This window comes from Hemitrygon akajei, chromosome 21 (genome assembly GCF_048418815.1).
Source record: "Hemitrygon akajei chromosome 21, sHemAka1.3, whole genome shotgun sequence".
NCBI classification, from domain to species: domain Eukaryota; kingdom Metazoa; phylum Chordata; class Chondrichthyes; order Myliobatiformes; family Dasyatidae; genus Hemitrygon; species Hemitrygon akajei.
Genome location: NC_133144.1, coordinates 45,008,237 through 45,030,233, shown reverse-complemented (window position 1 = coordinate 45,030,233; position 21,997 = coordinate 45,008,237). Strand labels below are relative to the sequence as shown.

The window sequence follows — 21,997 nt, the reverse complement described above, 5'->3', positions numbered from 1 at the left end:
GAGGACAGGAAAATTTTTAATTGGAGAAGGACAAATTATGAAGCTATAAGGCTAGAACTTGTGGGTGTGAATTGGGATGATGTTTTTGCAAGGAAATGTACTATGGACATGTGGTCAATGTTTAGGGAACTCTTGCAGGATGTTAGGGATAAATTTGTCCCGGTGAGGAAGATAAAGAATGGTATGGTGAAGGAACCATGGGTAACAAGTGAGGTGGAAAATCTAGTCAGGTGGAAGAAGGCAGCATACATGAGGTTTAAGAAGCAAGGATCAGATGGGGCTATTGAAGAATATAGGGTAGCAAGAAAGGTGTTTAAGAAGGGGCTGAGGACAGCAAGAAGGGGGCATGAGAAGGACTTGGCGAGTAGGGTAAAGGAAAACCCCAAGGCATTCTTCAATTATGTGAAGAACAAAAGGATGACAAGTGTGAAGGTAGGACCGATTAGAGATAAAGGTGGGAAGATGTGCCTGGAGGCTGTGGAAATGAACGAGGTCCTCAATGAATAATTCTTTTTGGTATTCAGCAATGAGAGGGAACTTGATGACGGTGAGGACAACATGAGTGAAGTTGAAGTTCTGGAGCATGTTGATATTAAGGAAGAGGAGGTGTTGGAGTTGTTAAGATACATTAGGACAGATAAGTCCCTGGTGTCTGACAGAATATTCACCAGGCTGCTCCATGAGGTGAGGGAAGAGATTGCTGAGCCTCTGGCTAAGATCTTTATGTCCTCGTTGTCCACAGGAATGATACCGGAGGATTGGAGGGAGGCGAATGTTGCCCCTTGTTCAGAAAAGGTAGTAGGGATAATTTGGGTAATTATAGACCAGTGAGCCTTACGCCTGTGGTGGGAAAGCTATTGGAAAAGATTCTTAGAGATAGGGTCTATGGGCATTTAGATAATCATGGTCTGATCAGGGACATTCAGCATGGCTTTGTGAAGGGCAGATCGTGTTTAACAAGCCTGTTAGAGTTCTTTGAAGAAGTGAGCAGGTAGATGAGGGTAGTGCAGTGGATGTGATCTACATGGATTTTAGTAAGGCATTTGATAAGGTTCCACACGGTAGGCTTACTCAGAAAGTCAGAAGGCATGGGATCCTGGGAAGTTTGGCCAGGTGTATTCAGAATGGCATGCCTGCAGAAAACAGAGGGTTGTGGTGGAGGGAGTACATTCAGATTGGAGGGTTGTGACTAGTGGTGTCCCACAATGATTGGTTCTGGGACCCCTACTTTTCGTGATTTTTATTAACGACCTGGATGTGGGGGTAGAAGGGTAGGTTGGCAAGTTTGCAGATGACACAAAGGTTGCTGGTGTTGTGGATAGTGTAGAGGATTGTCGAAGATTGCAGAGAGACATTGATAGGATGCAGAAGTGAGCTGAGAAGTGGCAGATGGAGTTCAACCTGGAGAAATGTAAGGTGGAACACTTTGAAAGGACAAACGCCAAGGCAGAGTGCAAAGTAAATGGCAGGATACTTGGTAGTGTGGAGGAGCAGAGGGATCTGGGGGTACATGTCCACAGATCCCTGAAAGTTGCCTCACAGGTAGATAGGGTAGTTAAGAAGGCTTATGGGGTGTTAGCTTTCATAAGTCGAGGGATAGAGTTTAAAAGTCGCAAGGTAATGATGCAGCTCTATAAAACTCTGGTTAGGCCACACTTGGAGTACTTTGCCCAGTTCTGGTCATCTCACTATAGGAAGGATGTGGAAGCATTGGAAAGGGTACAGAGGAGATTTACCAGGATGCTGCCTGGTTTAGAGAGTATGCATTATGATCAGAGATTAAGGAAGCTAGGGCTTTACTCTTTGGAGAGAAGGAGGATGAGAGGAGACATGATAGAGATAGATAGTGGACAGCCAGCGCCTCTTCCCCTGCTCAATAGAAGAGGACACGGCTTTAAGGTAAGGGTGGGAAGTTCAAGGGGGATATTACAGGAAGGTTTTTTATTCAGAGAGTGGTTGGTGCATGGAATGCACTGCCTGAATCTGTGGTGGAGGCAGATACACTAGTGAAATTTAAGAGTCTACTAGGCAGGTAAATGGAGGAATTTAAGGTGAGGGGATACATGGGAGGCAGGGTTTAAGGGTTGACACAACATTGTGGGCCAAAGGGCCTGTACTATGCTGTACTATTCTATGTTCTATGTTCAATAGGATAGAACAACAGCAACATGACTTCATTAAAACCCTCTAAATGGAGACTTTATAACATAACACTTTGAATTAAGAAATTAATAGTTAACAATGCAAGATCTTAAAGCATAGAAACAAAACACACAAGACATTACTTGCATCTTGCAAACCCATTATCGAAGCTTTGCCTTTCCATTCTAGATGATGCGGTATATTGGAAGATAGCGAATGTTACACTACTGTTTAAGAAAGCATGTAAGCAAAAGACAAGTAATTATAGGCCAGTTAGCTTATGAACAACCACCGCAGCATGGTCTCATGAAGGGCACGTCCTGTTTGACAAACTTACTAGAGTTCTTTGAGGATATAATGAGCGCAATGGATAGAGGGGAACAGGAGGATGTTGTGCATAAAAGCCTTATCCATAAGGTAATGACGCATGGAGTTGGGTTAATGTATAAGCATGGATAAAGAATCGGTTAACCAATAGATGACGGAGAATTGGAATAAATGAGTATTTCCCTGGTTGGCAATCAATGATGAGCAGAGTGCCGCAGAGGATGGTGCAGGGCCTGCAACTGTTCATGATATACATTAATAATTTTTAAAAAGGGACTGAGTGTAGCATATCTAAGCTTGCTGATGACACTAAATTGAGTGCAAAAGAAAACTGTGCAGAGGATGCAGAGAGCCTGCAGAGAAATCTAGATAGGTTATGTGAGTGGCCAAGGCTCTGGCAGTTGGAGAATAAAGTTGGTAAATGCAAAGTCATCCATTTTGGAAGGTAAAGTACAAGATCACTTTATATTTTATTAGTTAAATGGTGAGAGATTGCAACATACAGTTGTGCAGAGGGACTTGGGAATACTTGTCCATGAATCACAACAAGCTAGTTTGCAGTGTGACAGATTACCAAAAAGGCAAATGGAATTTTGGCATTCATTACAAGAGGACTGAATTTATGTTGCCACCACTGGTGAGCCCACACCTGGAGTACTTCATGCAATTCTTATCTTATTTGAGGAAATAAATACTGGCTCTGAAGGCAGGGCAGGGAAGGTTCACCAGGTTGATTCTGGATATGAGGTAAAACAACGAGGAGAGATTGAGCAGCCTGGGACTATACTTACTGGGATTCAGAAGGATGAGAGGTAATCTTATACAAACATATAACATTATGAAAGGGATAGATAAAACAGAGGCAGGAAAGTTGTTTCAACCTATAAGTGGGACTGAAACTAGGGAACACTGCAGAAAGATTCAGGGGAACATATTTAGGACAGATGAGGGGAAATTACTTTTTGCAGAGAGTAGCTAATCTGTGGAATTTGTTGTCTAAGGAAGCAGCAGAGGCTAGCTAGTTATATATATTTAAGACACAGTTAGATTAATTTTTGCATAACAGGGCAATTAAAGCTTTTGGGGAAAAGGCAGGTAGGTGGAGGCAAGTCCATGACTATATTAGCCATGATGTTATTGAACAGTGCAGTAGTCTCAAAGGGCCAGAGGGCCTTCATTTGTTCCAATATTTGATGTTCTTTTGTAACAGAAGCAACCTCATAAAGAAGTAAATGGCTGATTTTTGTCTCAAAACTCCAAAACACCAACGTCTAAAATGATGGCAGCAATCTGCCAGAGCGTCACCGACTGTTTACCTAGAAGGAACATTGTATAGAGCTGGCGTACATGGGGAAAGAATGCAAAAAATATTTAAGAAAAAAACATTAAGTTTTTCAATCCTTAGGCAAAATAAGATACTCAGTCTCTTTCCTCAATATGGTTACAATTCAAATCAAGACTTTAAATTTTGACTACAGTCAAAATGAGATATTTTAAATCAAGCTATGAAATCATATTTACCTGAATCTTCACTGTCATAACAGGTTCGGCTGTACTGATGGGGATCCGCTTTGGATGGCTCCTGTGCAGACACAGGAGTGCCTCTTGGATCTGCATACAGAAGTAGTAATGGCTGATAGTGGCTCTTAATGCATCTGGTCACAACGTCCTTCCACTTGGGTCCAATCTAATTTGAAAATGTTTAGAATTACAACACAGGTTATTACTGTGCAATTTCCACTGTATCATCGGCAGTTCAAGTTTTCAATTGTTTCTCAATTCAAATAACTTATAAACATGGCCTTCACAAATTGTAAATTGTGCTAAGCCTTGTAACATGCTAACTTACTTGTAGCTAAGTGTGGTAAGGAAACTAAAGTTGTTTAACGCTGCAACAGTAGCAATAGAATACATTCAGCTGATTGTACTGAGATCTGGATTCTGGGAGAGAGATCTTTAATGAAGGACAGCAGGAAGCAGCACTTCCCCTGTTTGGCAATCTTAGTCTGGAACTCAATGTAGCAATGAAGTGGAGAATGCAAAGGCTGCTAACAAAGGCTGTATTGTTACAGGCAAACTTGGATAACACTGTATACCTCAACATTTTGGGATGTGGCTCAGAACTGAAAGCTTTTGTTCACAGAAATGCTTTTCTAACATCTCCCTCTTATAAAACTGCATTCTCTTGAAAGAGAAATAGTTTCAGAATCTGCGAAAGTTCCTTCCAAGAAACATTTATTCGGATATGACTGCCAGAAAACTCAGTTTAAACACCATTCTAAACCAAGTATGGAGGAAGCAGACTAAGCATTATACAGCAAAGAAAAGCCTTTTAAAATTAAATACACGAGATTCTGCAGATGCTGGAAATAAAATGCTGGAGGAACTTAGCAGGTCTGGCAGCATCTATAGAAATGAATAAACAGTTGATGTTTCGGGCCGAGACACTTCTTCGGTACTGGAAAGAAAGGGGGGAAATGCCAGAAAAAGATGGTGGGGGAAGGGGAAGGAGGTTAAGCTAGAAGATGATAAGGTGAAGTTAGATGGGCGGGGGAGGAAGTAAGAACTTGGTGGGGGGGGGGGGGGTGTGATAGGTGGAAAAGGTAAAGGACTGGAGAAGGGAATCTGATAGGAGAGTGGACCATGAGAGAAAGGGAAGGAGGGTACCAGGGGGAGGTGATAGGCAGATGAGAAGTGAGAGGTCAGAGTAGGAAATAGAAGAATAGAGAAGGGGAAGGGAAAGGGAGAGAAGATTGAAAGCTGCGTAGATAGTATACAAGTTGCTGCCCCTCCAAATGGAGATTGGCCTTATCATGGCCATGGACTGACATGTTAGAATGGCAATGGGGATAGGAATTAAAATGGTTGACCACTGGGAAACCTTGCTTTTCACAGATGGAGCAGAAATGCTCAACAAAACAACCCCTCAATTTATGTCAGGTCTCAACAATGTAGCAGAGGCTGTATAGGAAGCACCAGATACAGTAGACAACCCCAACAGATTCACAGGTGAAGTGTTGCCTCACTGGGACAGTTTGGAAGTGAGGGAGGTGGTGAAATGGCAGGTGTAGCACTTATGCCACTTGTAGTGTTAAGTGCCGGGGGAGGATTAGAGGGGTGGGATGAATGGACAAGGGAATCACGGAGGTAAAGATGTGTATGTTGTTAGGGTCCTGTTGAAGATGACAGAAATTGCTGAGTAGGATGTTTTGGATGCAGCAGAAGCAGTGGAGGCTTCCTCAGTAAATATATTTAAAACAAGGTTGGATAAATTTTTGCATAGGGGAATTAAGAGTTGTGGGGAAAGGCAGGTAGGTGAAGATGAGCCCACGGCCAGATCAGCCATGATCTTATTGAATGGTGAAGCCAGGCTTGACGGGGCAGATGGCCTACTCCTGCTCCTATTTCTTACATCTTATGGGATGGTAGGTGAGGACAAGAGGAACTCTATCCCTGTTAAGTCTGTTACAAACCCCGTAACTGGGTCACTTACCAGCAAAGATAGAGAGGTCCTTTGAAGTCTGATGATACTATTTTTAACAGTATTTATTGGTAAAAATACACAAAAATAATATCAATGCAAATATACAGATAATATACGTCGTCAATACTAAATCTAAAAGTGCGGGTATAATAATAATCAATAAGAAATAAGCTCTATCTTTGTCTAGGGGATAAATGTATTGTCCGATGGAAATATAAAAGTCACTCAGTTCATGCAGGCTGCAGCCTTTTGGGGACCGCTGTATGGCAATGGTTGGAGAGAGAGAGAGATTTGGAGAAAAACTTGCCGATTCCTTTTATGATTTCGATCCGTCAGAGTCTCATTGGTGTGGCCGTTCACTTGTGGCCTCTCCTTTAGCTAAAGCCCTTCTTCCGTGGTGAGCCCGCCAATCCCAGGCAAGGGAAGGACGCACATGAGCCCCCCACCGGCTGTCGCTATTAAACGCTGTCACTGGATTTCCAGTGTTTCTCCTGGTGCATCTCAAGGGGTTGTTCCCCAGACCCTCTTTTATCCTTACTCACGGGGTCTCATGTCAATCAGGTTGGGATGATGCAATCCCTCAACCAGCCCACTCTGGTCGTCCCCTGAGGGCTTCAATGAATAGTACCATACTCAATACACAATTCCGTCTCCAAGAGACAATAGCCGTTATCAGGGGTTTTTGTTTCGCTGAGGCCAGGACACATTCCAAACCTTGTGGATCCTCTCTCATTTCCTGGGTCCCAGACCCGAATTAATAGCAATCTTGCGATTCTCAAAAAGGAGGGGGCGACTTTGTACCCTTCGGCCCCTCAGAGTTGTGGCACATTCGTAACAAGTCAGTGAGAAGATGGAGTGGGCATGGATATCTGGGAAACGGAGGAGTTGCAGGTGAGGGCCGCAACAATAGTGAAGGAAAGCCCTGTTCTTAGAGAAAGGAGGACATCTCTGATACCTTGCAAAGGAAAGCCTTATCCTGGGAACAGATGCAGTGGAGATGAAGAAACTGAGAAAAGGGAATGGTGTTTTTCAGTAGACAAGGGTGGGAAGAGGTATAGTCAAGACAGCTGTGGGAATCGGTAGGTTTATAAATGATATTGGTGGACAGTTTGTCTCTGGAGATGGAGACACAGATCAAAAAAGGAAAGGGAGGTGTCAGGAATGGATCAAATGAAGTTCAGGACAGAGTGAAAGTTGGAGGCAAAGTTGATGAAATTGATGAGCTCATCATGGGTGCATGAAGCAGCACCAATGCAATCAGGTCTGTTGTCAAGAAAGAAGCTGAGAGCTTTAAGGCCTTCTTCATGGGGGGATGAAAGTCTATCAGGACTTATCATGAGGCGATCTGGGCCAGAGAATTGAAAGTTATTGAGGAGATCGAGCCCTCACCTCCACTTAGGGCCCCAAACAGTCCCTCCACATAAGTCAACACTTCACCTGCAGATCTACTGAGGTCATCCCAATACAGCCTCAACATTGGTGAGACCTGCGGGGGGACCGCTTTGTCAAGCACCTCTGTTTCATCTACAAAAACCAGGATTTCCCCAACTATTTTATTTTCTATCCCCGTGCCCATTCCAACATGTTGGTTGATAGCCATCTCTCCTGCCATGATAAGGCCGCTCTCAAGTTCACTCTATACTTTATCAACTTATCACCTCCCAACTTCTTACTTCAACTGCCCCCCACTACACTCCTTGCTTACCTAACAACTTCAAGTGTGTCCCCCATCCCCTCCCCCCACCTTCTTTTTCTGGCACCTTCCCCTTCCATTCCAATCTTGATGAAGGATCTCAGCCCAAAATATGGACTGCTTATTCATTTCCCTAGATGCTGCCTGATCTGCTGAGTTCCTCCAGCATTTTGTTGTGTGCTGTCAAAATTAATCACGTGCCTGTTAATTGTCTACCTCGAGGCCAGTAATAAGAATAACTCTTTGAATAGGTTAAAGTAACAAATGTAATACTTTAGGAAAAGAAAACAAACCTCTTTCACATGAGCATCATCAAAATACATCCACTTGCGAATCTTTGTTTGGAGAAAGAAGGTAGAGTAATGTTTACCATAGTAACACACCATCCCAACCAAATAGAGTTCTGTATGTTTAGCTTTGTCATCTGTCACTCGATAGAAGAGCTGTAAAATAAAAGGATATCCATTGGAGCTTGGAATTGTGACAGGCCATTTTTAAACTAATTGTTGTTTTGCAATGCGAGAAATTTCTAAGCCATGCAAGTTAATATCTGGTTGGGTTTTTTTTTTAAAAAAACAAAATTTTTATCAGCAAGTAAGTACTACAAATATTGATTAAACAATTTTGAAATCAAACAAATTAGGCAGTTTTATATGCAAGCCAAAGTCCTTGATGGGGCCACACAATACCGTGTACCCAAAGACTTGCTCCAGATGTGATCTTGACCAAATCCAGGATATATTACAGACAACTAAGCTTATGAACATTTTGCAAGATATTGAAAGGCAGAGATAGAATGGACATGGATAGGATGTTCCCTATATTGTGAGAGTCTGGGACCAGAGGTACAGTCTCAGAATAGGAGGTCCTTTTACTATTTGTGTGGTTTGATTGAGGCATCAAAGCCATGGGCAAATGACAAACTACTGCAGCTCGTTACTCTGCAAGGTTTAAAAGTTCAAAGATCAAAACTCAGAAGTAAATTTATTATCAAAGTACATATGTGTCACCATATACAACCATGAGATTCATTTCCTTGTAGGCATACTCAATACATACATAACAGAATACTAACCATAATAGTATCAATGAAAGATCACTCTAACTTGGGCATTCAATCAGTGTGCAAAAAACAACAAACTGTGCAAATACAAAAAGTAATAATAACAATATGATGGATGCTGCTTTCCTGTGACACCACTACATGTAGATGTGCTCAATGGTAGGGAGAGCTTTACCATAATGGATTGGGCCATATCCACCAGTTTCAGTAGGATTTTCTATTCAAGGGCATTTGTGTTTTCATACCAGGCTATGGTGTAACCAGTAAATATACTCTCCAAGTTTGTCAAGGCTTGCTTCAGCATTGAACTGACTCCGCAGCTGTGGCCTGCAGCCATCTGGCTCCTGGAGCAGCTTCACCCACATCAGCACTGAAGTAGAACCATGGCTGTGGATTCACCTTCAGGGATTTGGTGGTTAATGTTCTGTGTGTTATTTGTACACTTTTTTATTGTTTGCACAATTTGTTCTTTTTTGCGCATTGGGTGTTTGACTGTCTTTGTTGTGTAGGTTTTTTTTTAATGGGGTCTATTGTGTTTCATTGTTTTGTGGTTGAGAAGAATCTCAAGGTTGTATACAGCACTGTGCAAATGTCTTAGGCACATATATATATAGCTAGGGTTCTGAAAACTTTTGCACAGTACTGTTAGTTAAATTAAAGTTTGTCCCGAGCCTTACAGGCTCATAAGGCCGGTGCTTATGCCGGTTTCCGTGGCGTGAAGTGACTGAGTGTACGAGACCCCCCCACCACCACCTGGATAGGACGCCAGTCTATGGCGAGGTTAAACATAACACCCAGCATTTTGCCGGTACCCATTTACAGCAGTGTGTGGTAAAGTGCCTTGCTCAAGGACACAACACGCTGCCTCGGCTGGGGCTAGAACTCATGACCTTCAGATCGCTAGTCCACCGCCTTAACCACTTGGCCACACACCACACACAGTACTATAGTAATGTTATGTATTGCACTGTACTGCTGCCGCAAAAAAACAAATTTCATGACAAATGTGAGTGATATTAACCTGATTCTGACATGGGTCTCTATTGTGGACTGAGAGTGGGAAGGGGGCAGGGAGCAGGAAACACCAGAGAAACACACTGTAATGATCAGTAAACCAGTTGTCTGGAACCAAATGACCTTGCCTGTTGTCTCGGGGCTGGATGTGTCTGCACCTGCACTACCCCCACTCTGGCACTCCTTCTCTGCCATCTGTCCCACACCACTCCCATGGCACTCCACCCTCACCATTCCTTTGCTCCCGCCAGATTTACAAGCTCGCTGTCTGCTTCACATTGACAAATACAGTGCTGTGAAAACTCTTGGGCACTCTAGCTATAAACATGTGCGTAAGATTTTTGCACAGTACCATACATATGTTGATAATAAAAGTACTTTGAACTTGAAATTTGAACAGAGATGAAGAGGAACTTCTTCAACAGAGGGTGGTGAATCTGTGAATTTCATTGCCACAGATGGCTATGTAGGCCAAGCCATTGGGTATATTTAAAGTGAAGTTTTTAAGGTTCTTAAATAATATGGGGAGAAGGCAAGATTGAGAAGTAAATCAGCCATGATGGAATGGTGGAGCAGACTTGAAGGGCTGAATGGTCCAATTCTGCTCGTATGTCTTATCATTTTATGCTCTTATACTCCAATAGATTTGTAGGGTATCAACCATTAATGAATGAATTATAAAACATAAATATATGCATTGAAGGTATGCAATCAAGGATCATAAATTTAAACCAGGTTAACTGTTTAAGAGCAAAATGATGATGCATCTGGATCAACATTAATAACAGAGTGATGATGGCACTAAATGGCGACTCCTTTGCTTGCATCTTTGGAAACAGCTCTATTTCCATCTTTAATATCTTTATTTATCCCTTTCAGGGTTCTTTTGAAGACCCTGACCTGGAATGACATGCTAACTATGGTTCTTTGCGGGAATGGGACCCACTCTTGGGGTTTCATAACCGGCCGTTGTTGTTCGGCATGCCAAGGGCTCGGTCTAAGAGTCCAGCTCGGATTTGGAAGCCCAGGATCTCGGGGCTCTGGAGATGAGCGGATCGAGACCTGTGTGTTGTCGGAGGTTTATCTGGTTTATCTGCAGATGTGTGCCAGAATTTTGGGTACAGAGCTAAAAAAAAAGCGACGTGGTGGACTTTTAACATCGTAAACCAGTGAGTTGTTTGTTATGTTAAAACGGAGACACCATTTTCTCCCTTATTAGGGAGAGAGAGGACTGGGGTATGTCAAATACAGGGTGAAATGCCAAGTCTTTGGGGTAAGTGCAAGTCTGTGTCTTTGCTGATGCTTGAGTACTCAGTGGCAGGTGCCGATGCTTTTTTGGGACTTTGGGGTTCTGCCATTCATTCTTTGGGGCACTCATGGATGTTTGCAAAGAAAAAGCATTTCAGGATGTATACTGTATACATTTCTCTGACATTAAATGGTACCTTTAATAAGCATTTCTGCTTTGTTATTTTTGAATGAGATTGCTGACAGTGGCCTGTGGAAAATATCCAAGTACATATATGTCATCACACACAACCCTGAGATTCATTTTCTTGAGGGCATACTCAGTAAATCCCATAAGCATAAAAGAGTCAACGAAAGACTACAGCAAAAGGGCACACAACCAGTGTGCAAATACATAAAGGAAAAAAAAATAATTATAACAAAAAATAAGCACTAAATACTGAGAACACCAGATGAAGAGTCCTTAAAAGTGAGTCCATAGGTTGTGGGAACAGTTCAGTGATAGAGCAATTGAAGTTGAATGAGGTTATCCCCTTTGGTTCCAGATCCTGGTAGCTGAAGAGCTATAACTGTTCATGAAATGGTGGTGAGAGTTCTTAGGCTCCTTCTTCTTCCTGACGCCTGCAGCGAGAAGAGAGCATGACCTAGGTGGTGGGGAATCCTGATGATGGATGCTGCGTTCCTGTGAGAACACTCCCATGTAGATATGCTCAAAGTTAGGGAGAACTTTGCCTGTGATGGCTGGGCGGTATCCACTACATTTTGTAGGATTTTTCATTCAAGAGCATTGGTGTTTCCATTCCAATATACTCTCCAGAACACATTTATAGAAGTTCATTAAAGTTTTAGACGTCATGACGAATCTTCTCAAATTTCTAAGGAACTAGAGGTGCTGCCGTGTTTTCATCATAATTGCACTTAGGTGCTGAGCCCAGGACAGGTCCTCTGAAATGATAACACTGAGGTTTTAAGTTGCTGACCATCTCCACCTCTGATCTCCCAAAGAGGACTGGCTTACAGACATCTGGTTTCTTTCTCCTGAAGTCAATAATCAGCTGCTTCATCTTGCTAACATTGAGTAAGCGGTTGTTGTTGTGGCACCATTCTGGCAGATTTTCAATCTTCCTCCTATATGCTGATTTATCACCACTTTTGATTCAGGTTATGACAAACTTAAATAAGGCACTGGAACTGTTCTTAGCCACAAAGTCATAAGTGTGAAGTAAGTAGAGCACAAGGCTAAGCACACAGCCTTCTAGTGCAGCTGTGCTGATGGAGATTGTGGAGGAGATACTGTTGCCAATCCAAACTGATTAGGGTGTGCAAGTGAGGAAATAGAGGATCCAACTGCACAAGGAAGTATTGAGACCAACGTCTTGACCAACATATTAATTAGTTTTGAAGGGATGATAGTATTGAATGTCAAGCTGTTGTTGATAATGAACGTCCTGAAGTGTGCTCCTTTTCTGCCCAAATGTTACAGGGTTAAGAGCCAAAGGGCAAATTGGAGCAGATCCAAGTCCAATACACACAAGAATAACATAGTGTCAACAAAAATGGGGTAGTTAAACTATTGATGTGACTGGCAAGTTATTTTGTTAATGTGTCATTTAATATTCCAGAATACGGCTACAACTCACCAAGTCTAATGCATTTCCAAACTCACAGTTCAATATGTCACATACATATGACACAAATGTAATGGTAAGAAAAAAGCTTCACAACTATTTGCTAAGATAATCCTGAATGTAACTATTCTTTCTTTCAAATATTGAATTGAAATTTGATCAAAAGTGTAGCACTAGAATAACGACCCGCAGATGGTGAGTTACAGTTGCGTAAAAGATTTATTCAAAATTCGCGGCCTCGCTTTTAAGCCTTCCCGTTTCCGCCCTCCCCAGGCGGGAATGCTGTAGAGGGCGCGTATTCACAGTCCCTTCCTGCGCACGGGCTTTTCCCCTTGCTGGTGAAGAAGGCCTGGCACCTTTTTGGGGCCAGCCTCTCTGGCGGCGAGTGCCATTTTGTGAGCCGGTTCGAGTGCGCTGGAAAGTGGGTCGCCTGCTAAACATGCCCTAATACAATTTAAGGTTGTACATAGAGCTCATATGTCTAAGGATAAACTTGCTCGATTTTATTCTCATGTTAATCCAACCTGTGACAGATGTCATTCTGATGTTGCTTCATTGACCCATATGTTTTGGTCTTGCCCTTGTTTACAAAATTACTGGAAAGATATTTTCAGTATTATTTCAAGAGTTCCAAATATCAATTTCCAACTGCATCCTATTACTGCAATTTTTGGTTTACCAATGGTGGATAATAATCGTTTATCCTCTTCATCTCGACGAATGATTGCATTTGTTACATTAATGGCTAGAAGATCTATTTTATTGAATTGGAAAGAAATTAATCCTCCAACTATAGTTCAGTGGTTTTCTCAAACTATCTCTTGTTTGAGCTTAGAAAAAATTAGAAGTGTTGTTTTTGATCCTTCAGTTAAATTTGAAGAAACTTGGGAGACCATTTATTCAACATTTTCATATGAGTTAAATTGTCTTTTCCTAAACCTCACTTTTATTATCCTTAATTATTTGGATGGAGGTTCGGAGTTATTGGCACTACTGTATGTATCTAACATTATGCAATGGCCCATGTTGGTTAGTGTTTTTTTTTCTTCTCTTTTTTTGGGTTTTTTTTTCTTTTTGTTTCTTTTGTTCATAAATACTATGAGTTTGAGAGGCTATATATATTATTATATATTTGAATGTCTACTTAAACTATCAACTATGTACTCTCACTTTGTATTCATGTTTCATTTATGTTTGCTTAAAAATTAATAAAAAGATTTTCAAAGAAAGTGGGTCGCCACATACCACCGCCCCCCCAGAACCAGCGATACAACCCCCAATGTCCACAGTCTGAGTCGGCCTCTGTTTGGGAGGTCTGCCTCTGCCTGAGCTCCGAACGGCTGCGCAAAGTCCACATGGGCCAGTTTGAGTCGATCCACTGAGCAAACCTCTTTTCCCCCCAATGTCCAGCGCAAACGTGGACCCATTGTTCATGATCACCTTAACTGGCCCCTCGCAGGGCCGCTGTAGCGGTGCCCGATGTCTGCCCCATTGTTCAAAAACAAACTTAGAGTGCTGCAGGTCTTTGGGTACACAGGTCGGGCTCTGTCCATGCTGTGAAGTGGGTATGGGGGGCCAGGTTACCAAGCCTCTCACGTAGTCTGTCCAGGACTGCTGCGGGTTCTTCCTCTTGCCCCCTTGGGGCTGGTATGAACTCTCCTGGGACGACCAGGGGTGCGCCGTACACCAACTCGGCTGACGAGGTGTGCAAATCCTCTTTGGGCGCCGTGCGGATTCCGAGCAGGACCCAGGGAAGTTTGTCCGCCCAGTTAGGCCCTTTCAGGCTGGCCATGAGAGCCGACTTCTGGTGACGCTGGAAACGCTCCACTAGTCTGTTCGATTGTGGGTGGTAGGCAGTTGTGTGGTGTAGCTGTGTTCCCAAAAGGCTGGCCATAGCTGACCATGGCTGGAGGTGAACTGGGCACCTCTGTCAGAGTAATGTGGGCCGGTACACCAAAGCGAGATACCCAGGTTGCAATCAGTGCTCGGGCGCAGGATTCGGAGGTGGTGTCGGTGAGCGGGACTGCCTCTGGCCATCTTGTGAACCGGTCTACAATAGTTAGGAGGTGCCGCGCTCCTCGCGACACTGGCAGGGGCCCTACGATATCCACATGAATGTGGTCGAAATGCCGGCGGTTGGGTGGAACTGCTGCGGCAGAGCTTTGGTGTGCCGCTGCACCCTGGCTGTTTGGCACTGCATGCACGTTTTGGCCCATTCACTGACCTGCTTGCGGAGTCCGTGCCAAACAAACCTGTTGGAGACCATCCGGACGGTTGTCCTGATGGAGGGGTGCACTAAGTTGTGAATGGAGTCGAAAACTCGCCGCCGTCGTGTATTCGGAGATGTAGGACAGATGTCGCTGCTGGCAGGACAACCAGGGATCGGACGCCTTCGTGAACGCAAAGGTAAGCGGTTTGTAGTCCATGAACGCAGTGAAGGGGCTACCTTCTAAGAAGTACCTGAAATGCCGGATTGCCAGGTATAGTGCCAACAGCTCACCAATTGTAGCGGTGTGCTACACACAGCGCTGGAATAACGACCCACAGACGGTGAGTTACAGTTGCGTAAAAGATTGATTCAAACTTCGCGGCCTCACTTTTAAGCCTTCCCTTTTCCACCCTCCCCAGGTGGGAATGCTGTAGGGGTGCATATTCACAGTCTCTTCCCGCGCGCGGGCTTTTCCCCTTGTTGGTGAAGAAGGCCTGGCACCTTTTTGGGGCCGGCCTCTCTGCCGGCGTGTGCCATTTTGAGAGCCGGTTCGAGGGCGCTGGAAAGTGGGTCACCACAAAAGTATTAAACATTTATGGATGTAACCTTCAAATAAATTTCAAAGTATAAATATAAGTAGTGAATTTCAATATTCCAACTCGCTCCACGTGAGCTGAAATTTTACCTTTAGTTGGTCCTAAATCATACACCAACTCACAGCAGTGCACAATGCTTTACAAGTCTGGTATAGTGAATGTCAGCAAATAACTGATGAAGCAAATAGATTCTCTGTTTTATCCATTATTTTTAAATCTCCATGCAGATCTACACACTCCTGTTACTAGAATTACTGGTAGTCCAGGGAAATAACCCCCATTAACAAAACATTCTTTTAAATCCTCACATTTCTACACAGAAACAACATTCACTGAACTAGATTTATGCCCTTGCAATTTTCTGTTCCATCCATATAAGCTCTATTATTCTCTTAAACTCATCTGCACACACAAATACACAACTTCTTTTCTATTCTTTCACCCATGTTATAAATACTTATGCAAAAAGTTGAGACTCTAAAACAGATATCTAGGGAATGCTATTTGTCACATCCAGAGAGAGAATATTCTTTCTTTTCTAAAAACTTTGTACCTCACCTCCAAACCAATTATCAGTCCACACAGTTATGTCTAATTCATTAACTCTTTGTGATCATTTCTTGGACCTTCAAATGCTTTTGAAAGTTTACAATATCTTTAGATTTTCTATAAACTATCCTGTGACAGGCCTTAAGGGATTCTCAAGTTAAACATGGCCCATTTATCTCTATCTACATTGATTCTTTTTGACTGGGTGCATTCATTCTAGTCCTCAGCATTCCTCTGCAAAAATTTTCTTCACAACATGCAAAAAAATGTGATCACTGCCAAGTTGGAATCTCCCTTTTTTAAAGCATCTACTATCAAAAAAATCTAGTTTGAAGGGTTTTCACAAGTCAAAAGTATTACATTTCATTTACATCCAGTAATAACAACAGTAATTTTCTTACATCTCCAAGTTTCAGGCAAGTCCCTAAGCTATGAATGACATCTTCAGCAAGATCAGAATGATCCGAGTCCCAAACCAGGCCAATGGTGATTATCTCTGGAGAGTTCATCAATACCTTGCGGATTCTAATCTTCTCGCCACAGTTGCTCTATGAAGAAAATAAAGAGTTTAATTATTTGTTAACAATGTTCTTTTCAAGTTATGAACAAAACCACCAAGAAATGACAGCTCTAACAGAGATTATAACTTTAGATGAAAGTTTAACATGCACAACACATAGCACCTCATTGTACTCCAACAGGTGCAGTACAAGTGTAGTCAGCTGCCAAGTTCACTGCAACAATTTGGCCAGTTCCCAATTATATCAATCAAAAATGTATGATAATGAACAGGGAAGAAAGGGGAACAGAGTGAAAGAAGAATGATCATTTTAAGTTTTCCATGTACACATGTACATTAGGGCAACTAAAAAAATACCGCTCAATGAAGTACATAACATAAATATTGTAACACAAAATCCCTTTGCCGAGCTGCAGGAGAGTAAGAAAAAATGTACTCCTCACAGAAGAACTGAGTTATGAAATGAATAAAGTGCCAAGTTCAACATTAATCTGCCAAGTCTACTGATGTAGTAAATGAGATTGGTTCCCTGATTAAGGTGGGGGAGAAGTTCAGAAAATAGTTAGCTGCCAAACTTGCTTCCAATCTCCTTCTAGAAACTCCATTGTTTGTGTTTCATTGTAAAAGTTGAAGAAACATAAAACATCAGAATCAGATTAAATAACAATAAGCTACAGTAAACTACATAAACAAAAGATCAGTATTCTGAAACTCTTTGTGCAATTACAAAAGTGATTCCTAGCATTTTTCTCATTTAATACTTCAAAACACTTACATAATTAAAACAAAATCAAAAATTATGCATTGAAACAGACCATGAATTTAAGTTCTGCTTTTACTTCAGATACCTTGCATCTGAAATTTTTAAACCTTTCAACATAAATTTATTTGACTGCAAAGACGCTTTCCTTGCTGCACTTAATAACATCCTGGACAAGTTATAAAGTTATACAAGTTACCCTACACAAGTTATAAAAGCCATCCAAATGTTATATGTCTCATAAGTTTAGCTTAGTGGCAATTCAAGCAGTGTGCAAAAGGCCAAAGACTTAAGCACTGAACATTTTCTACATTTCAATTCTTCACTGTAATTTACCAAAAAAATAAAGAATTCTCAATTTTCTGCCTAAAACATTTAATACCTAATTTTACTACTTCTACCAGAACAGGTTACTGCTGTGAATTAAAATTTAAGATTTATTTCACTGTGATATACCACCGAGATGCTCAACCTGCAAGGGATACAAATAGAACATTTTTAAAGAACTTTTTCAGCCTCAGGGTCCAGTTCCAATAAAGGATCTTCAACCTGAAGTAGTAATTCCATTGTTCTCTGCACATAGGTGTCTGCTTCATTGAATATTTCTGGCATTTCCTGTTTTTACACCTGATATTAGTGTGGTACATTCACTGTCATTGTGTACTGTGTGTGTGTGCGTGCGTGCGTGTGTATCACACTAATTTCAGGATTTGGCATGTTCTTAAGCAACCTCACACATTTTGAACAAACTGATCTAATATCCAAAAAAAAGCCAAAAATCAAAATGATTAACTTAGAGCTTTAGCGGTTTTTACTTGACAATATTGTTAGGTTCTGTCTTTTTGCCCATGGGGGCAGATGCTTATTTTATACTCCTCTCTATGCCTCAAAATTGGGCTATCTATAGCATTCATTCAGAATTAGCAACACAATTCTACCACTCAGCAACAGACCAATAGACAATAGATAATAGGTGCAGAAGTAGACCATTCGGCCCTTCGAGCCTGCACCGCCATTTTGAGATCATGGCTGATCATCTACTATCAATACCCGGTTCCTGCCTTGTCCCCATATCCCTTGATTCCCCTATCCATAAGATACCTATCTAGCATCTTCTTGAAAACATCCAGAGAATTGGCCTCCATTACCTTCTGAGGCAGTGCATTCCAGACCCCCACAACTCTCTGGGAGAAGAAGTTTTTCCTTAACTCTGTCCTAAATGACCTACCCCTTATTCTCAAACCATGCCCTCTGGTGCCGGACTCTCCCAGCATCTGGAACATATTTCCTGCCTCTATCTTGTCCAATCCCTTAATAATCTTATATGTTTCAATCAGATCCCCTCTCAATCTCCTTAATTCCAGCGTGTACAAGCCCAATCTCTCTAACCTCTCTGCGTAAGACAGTCCAGACATCCCAGGAATTAACCTCGTGAATCCACGCTGCACTTCCTCTACAGCCAGGATGTCCTTCCTTAACCCTGGAGACCAAAACTGTACACAATACTCCAGGTGTGGTCTCACCAGAGCTCTGTACAAATGCAAGAGGATTTCCTTGCTCTTGTACTCAATTCCCTTTGTAATAAAGGCCAACATTCCATTAGCCTTCTTCACTGCCTGCTGCACTTGCTCATCCACCTTCAGTGACTGATGAACAAGGACTCCTAGATCTCTTTGCATTTCTCCCTTACCTAACTCTACACCGTTCAGATAATAATCTGCCTTCCTGTTCTTACTCCCAAAGTGGATAACCTCACACTTATTCACATTAAATGTTATCTGCCAAGTATCTGCCCACTCACCCAGCCTATCCAAGTCACCCTGAATTCTCCTAACATCCTCATCACATGTCACACTGCCACCCAGCTTAGTATCATCAGCAAATTTGCTGATGTTATTTTCAATGCCTTCATCTAAATCGTTGACGTAAATCGTAAACAGCTGTGGTCCTAATACCGAGCCCTGTGGCACCCCACTAGTCACCATCTGCCATTCCGAGAAACACCCATTCACCGCTACCCTTTGCTTTCTATCTGCCAACCAGTTTTCTATCCATGTCAATGTCTCCCCCCCCCCCCCCCCCCCCAATGCCATGAGCTTTGATTTTACCCACCAATCTCCTATGTGGGACCTTATCAAATGCCTTCTGAAAATCGAGGTACACTACATCCACTGGATCTCCCCCGTCTAACTTCCTGGTTACATCCTCGAAAAACTCCAACAGATTAGTCAAGCATGATTTACCCTTGGTAAATCCATGCTGGCTTGGCCAGTTACAGCAATTTAAGTCTGAATGAGATAAAGAAAAAATGTGATTTTAAAAACTGATTGCTATGCTTGAGGGAAAAAATTCAATCAATCCAGAGGCATTCTGAGATATCTTTAGCATTCAACATCTTTAATGGTTACAATATACTGACCTGCTGCCAGAAAGGGAGCACTAGCACTTGCACAAAACACAACATTACAGCTCACCAAACCAAGTGCGACCTTGGGAGAACATACACTAGTCCTCACTGGGGGTCAGTGGTGGAAACTGCAAGCAGCTTCAAGTTCCTGAGTGGCAACATGTCAGAGGATCTATCCTGGGCTGGAAGAAGGCAAGACAGTGGCTCCACTATGTGAGGTGTTTGTGGAAACTTGGTAAGTCACCAAAGTCTCTTGCTAATTTCTATAGATGTGCGGTGGAGAGCATTCTGACTGACTACATCACAACCTGGTACAGAGCATCCGATGCACAGGATTGCAAGAGACTGCAGAGGGTTATAGACTCAGGCAGCTCCGGTAAAATGCTCCCCAACATTGATGAGATCTTTCAGAGGCAGTGTCTCAAGAAGGTATCATCTATCACTAAGGACCTTCACTATATGGAACATACAATCTTGTGATTACTACCATCAAGGAGGAGGTACAAGAGCCTGAAGATACACACTCAATAACTCAGGAACAGCTTCTTCCCTTCCTTTTTCTCCTGAACAGTCCAGAAACCCATGAATATGACCCGATTCCTTTTTATTTGCTCTAGTTATGTTTTAATTTATAGGTTTTTATATCCTTGCACTATACTATTGCTGCAAAGCAACAACTTCACGTCATATTTCAGTGATGATAAATCTGAAATTGTTTCTGACCCATTGCTGTATTCTTACAATAGAGATAACTTAGGATCAAACCCAGATAAAAGTCTGCTATAATTTACAATAATAAGCAGTTAGCTGAATTTAAAGCAACTCCACTGCCCTATGCTGTAAGTGCACTTAACATTAAGTTAACTCCCAGACCAGTATGGTCATCTAATTGTTTTAGAAGAGAGAAATTGAACATGAGTGAAAAAGTTGGAAACTGAGACATTTAATTGTAATATTTACAAATGGTTTGGAAAATTTTGACAGAAAAAGCATTTGGAAAAATCAACAATATATATTTAATAATATTAAGCACCCTAGGGGTTGGATTAGACAGAAAAACAAATGAAAACAATACTTTTCCCACATGCATAACAAAGCTAAAACTGTACTTTGTTTATGAAAATACTTCAATAAGCTGAAGAAAATTAAACGACCAGATCCCAAACTCTTGTATTTCAGCCCAAACAGCAGACAGGAAAGGCCGCAGCCACTACTGAACTTTTCATTAACAACAATGAGCCACATTCATTGAGATTCTATTCACAGAAATTCTCACTCTGTCTTCCAATGGAAGCAAATATCACCATGGAGCTGGACCCTTTTAGAACAAAGGAATACCTGCAAGTCTTTAAATTGGATCTGAACAAACTTGTTTTACCACAGCACAGAAAAAAGACAAAGATACCACACCGCAAGGAAGTTGTAAGTTAAAGATCATCTGGTGATTATTAAGCACTAATACTCCAGACATTTTTATTTTTAAACAGTTCATTAAGGTTTGCCTTATTTGCTTCAATAACAATTTTTAAGTTTTTCTTATACATTTTTCACAGCTCTCAAGTAAACAAAATTAAACTGGAAAAGTGTGGCCAGCTAATCAACTGGAAGTTGATCTGCATGAGGAACCACTGAATTGGATGTCCCCAGGCCAAAAATAGAATTATTTTGATCACTGACCTGAGTGGATCTTCCTAACCAACCATAAAGGACAGCAACCAAAAATCAAGAAGCAGTTTTTAAGCAATTATACAGACACTGTTGTGTTATTTTTATTCAACATACCCACCAGAACCAGAAACATCAGAGCACTTGAAAAATATTTTGTAAGTTAGCAGTTTGTGGAATAGGTGCACAATTACAGGGGTAAAGTTAAACTGTTCAACAAATGGACCCTTAAAATGCCAACTTCTAAGTGCCAGAATTCCTTTGAGGTTAAACCAGAACAATCACTGAGAAACAATTTGAAATGACACATACTGGACAGTTCCGAAGATCACCCATTGTGCTTGCATTCTGCAGAAGCTCCCCAAACATGCCAGGCGTAGGTTTCTCACGTCTTTCCATCATGCGAATTGCTTGATTACTAAACAAAGAGACAAAGAGACAGGAATTGGTTCCCATGAAAGCTGACAAAGGCACGGCAGGATATCCACTGCAGACACACTGACAAATAAATAAATATATTTCCTCAATAAAGAGTTTGGGGTTTCATCACGTATTAGACAATGCAATTCTATTCCATTCAGAACCCAGGTAGTTAAGGAGGGCAAACAACACACTTTATGAACAATGCTTACACTTGTGAAACAATTGAGTTTAAACCAGGTATCAGCCTGACCATCAGACAGAATAATGGG

General features: G+C 41.8%; 1 protein-coding gene across 5 annotated transcripts in view; it reads right to left on the bottom strand.

The window, feature by feature from the left end:
* The window catches only part of LOC140714264 (ubiquitin carboxyl-terminal hydrolase 54-like), a 164,387-nt gene that overhangs the window by 41,982 nt on the left and 100,408 nt on the right, over positions 1 to 21,997 (bottom strand). For all 5 annotated transcript variants that reach the window (XM_073025325.1, XM_073025327.1, XM_073025328.1 and 2 more), the window contains exons 7-10: positions 21,618 to 21,723; positions 16,355 to 16,501; positions 7,940 to 8,089; positions 3,991 to 4,156 (exon numbers count right to left, since the gene is read on the bottom strand). In XM_073025325.1, the coding sequence (XP_072881426.1) occupies positions 3,991 to 4,156; positions 7,940 to 8,089; positions 16,355 to 16,501; positions 21,618 to 21,723 (569 nt within the window). The remainder of the gene's footprint in view (positions 1 to 3,990; positions 4,157 to 7,939; positions 8,090 to 16,354; positions 16,502 to 21,617; positions 21,724 to 21,997) is intronic.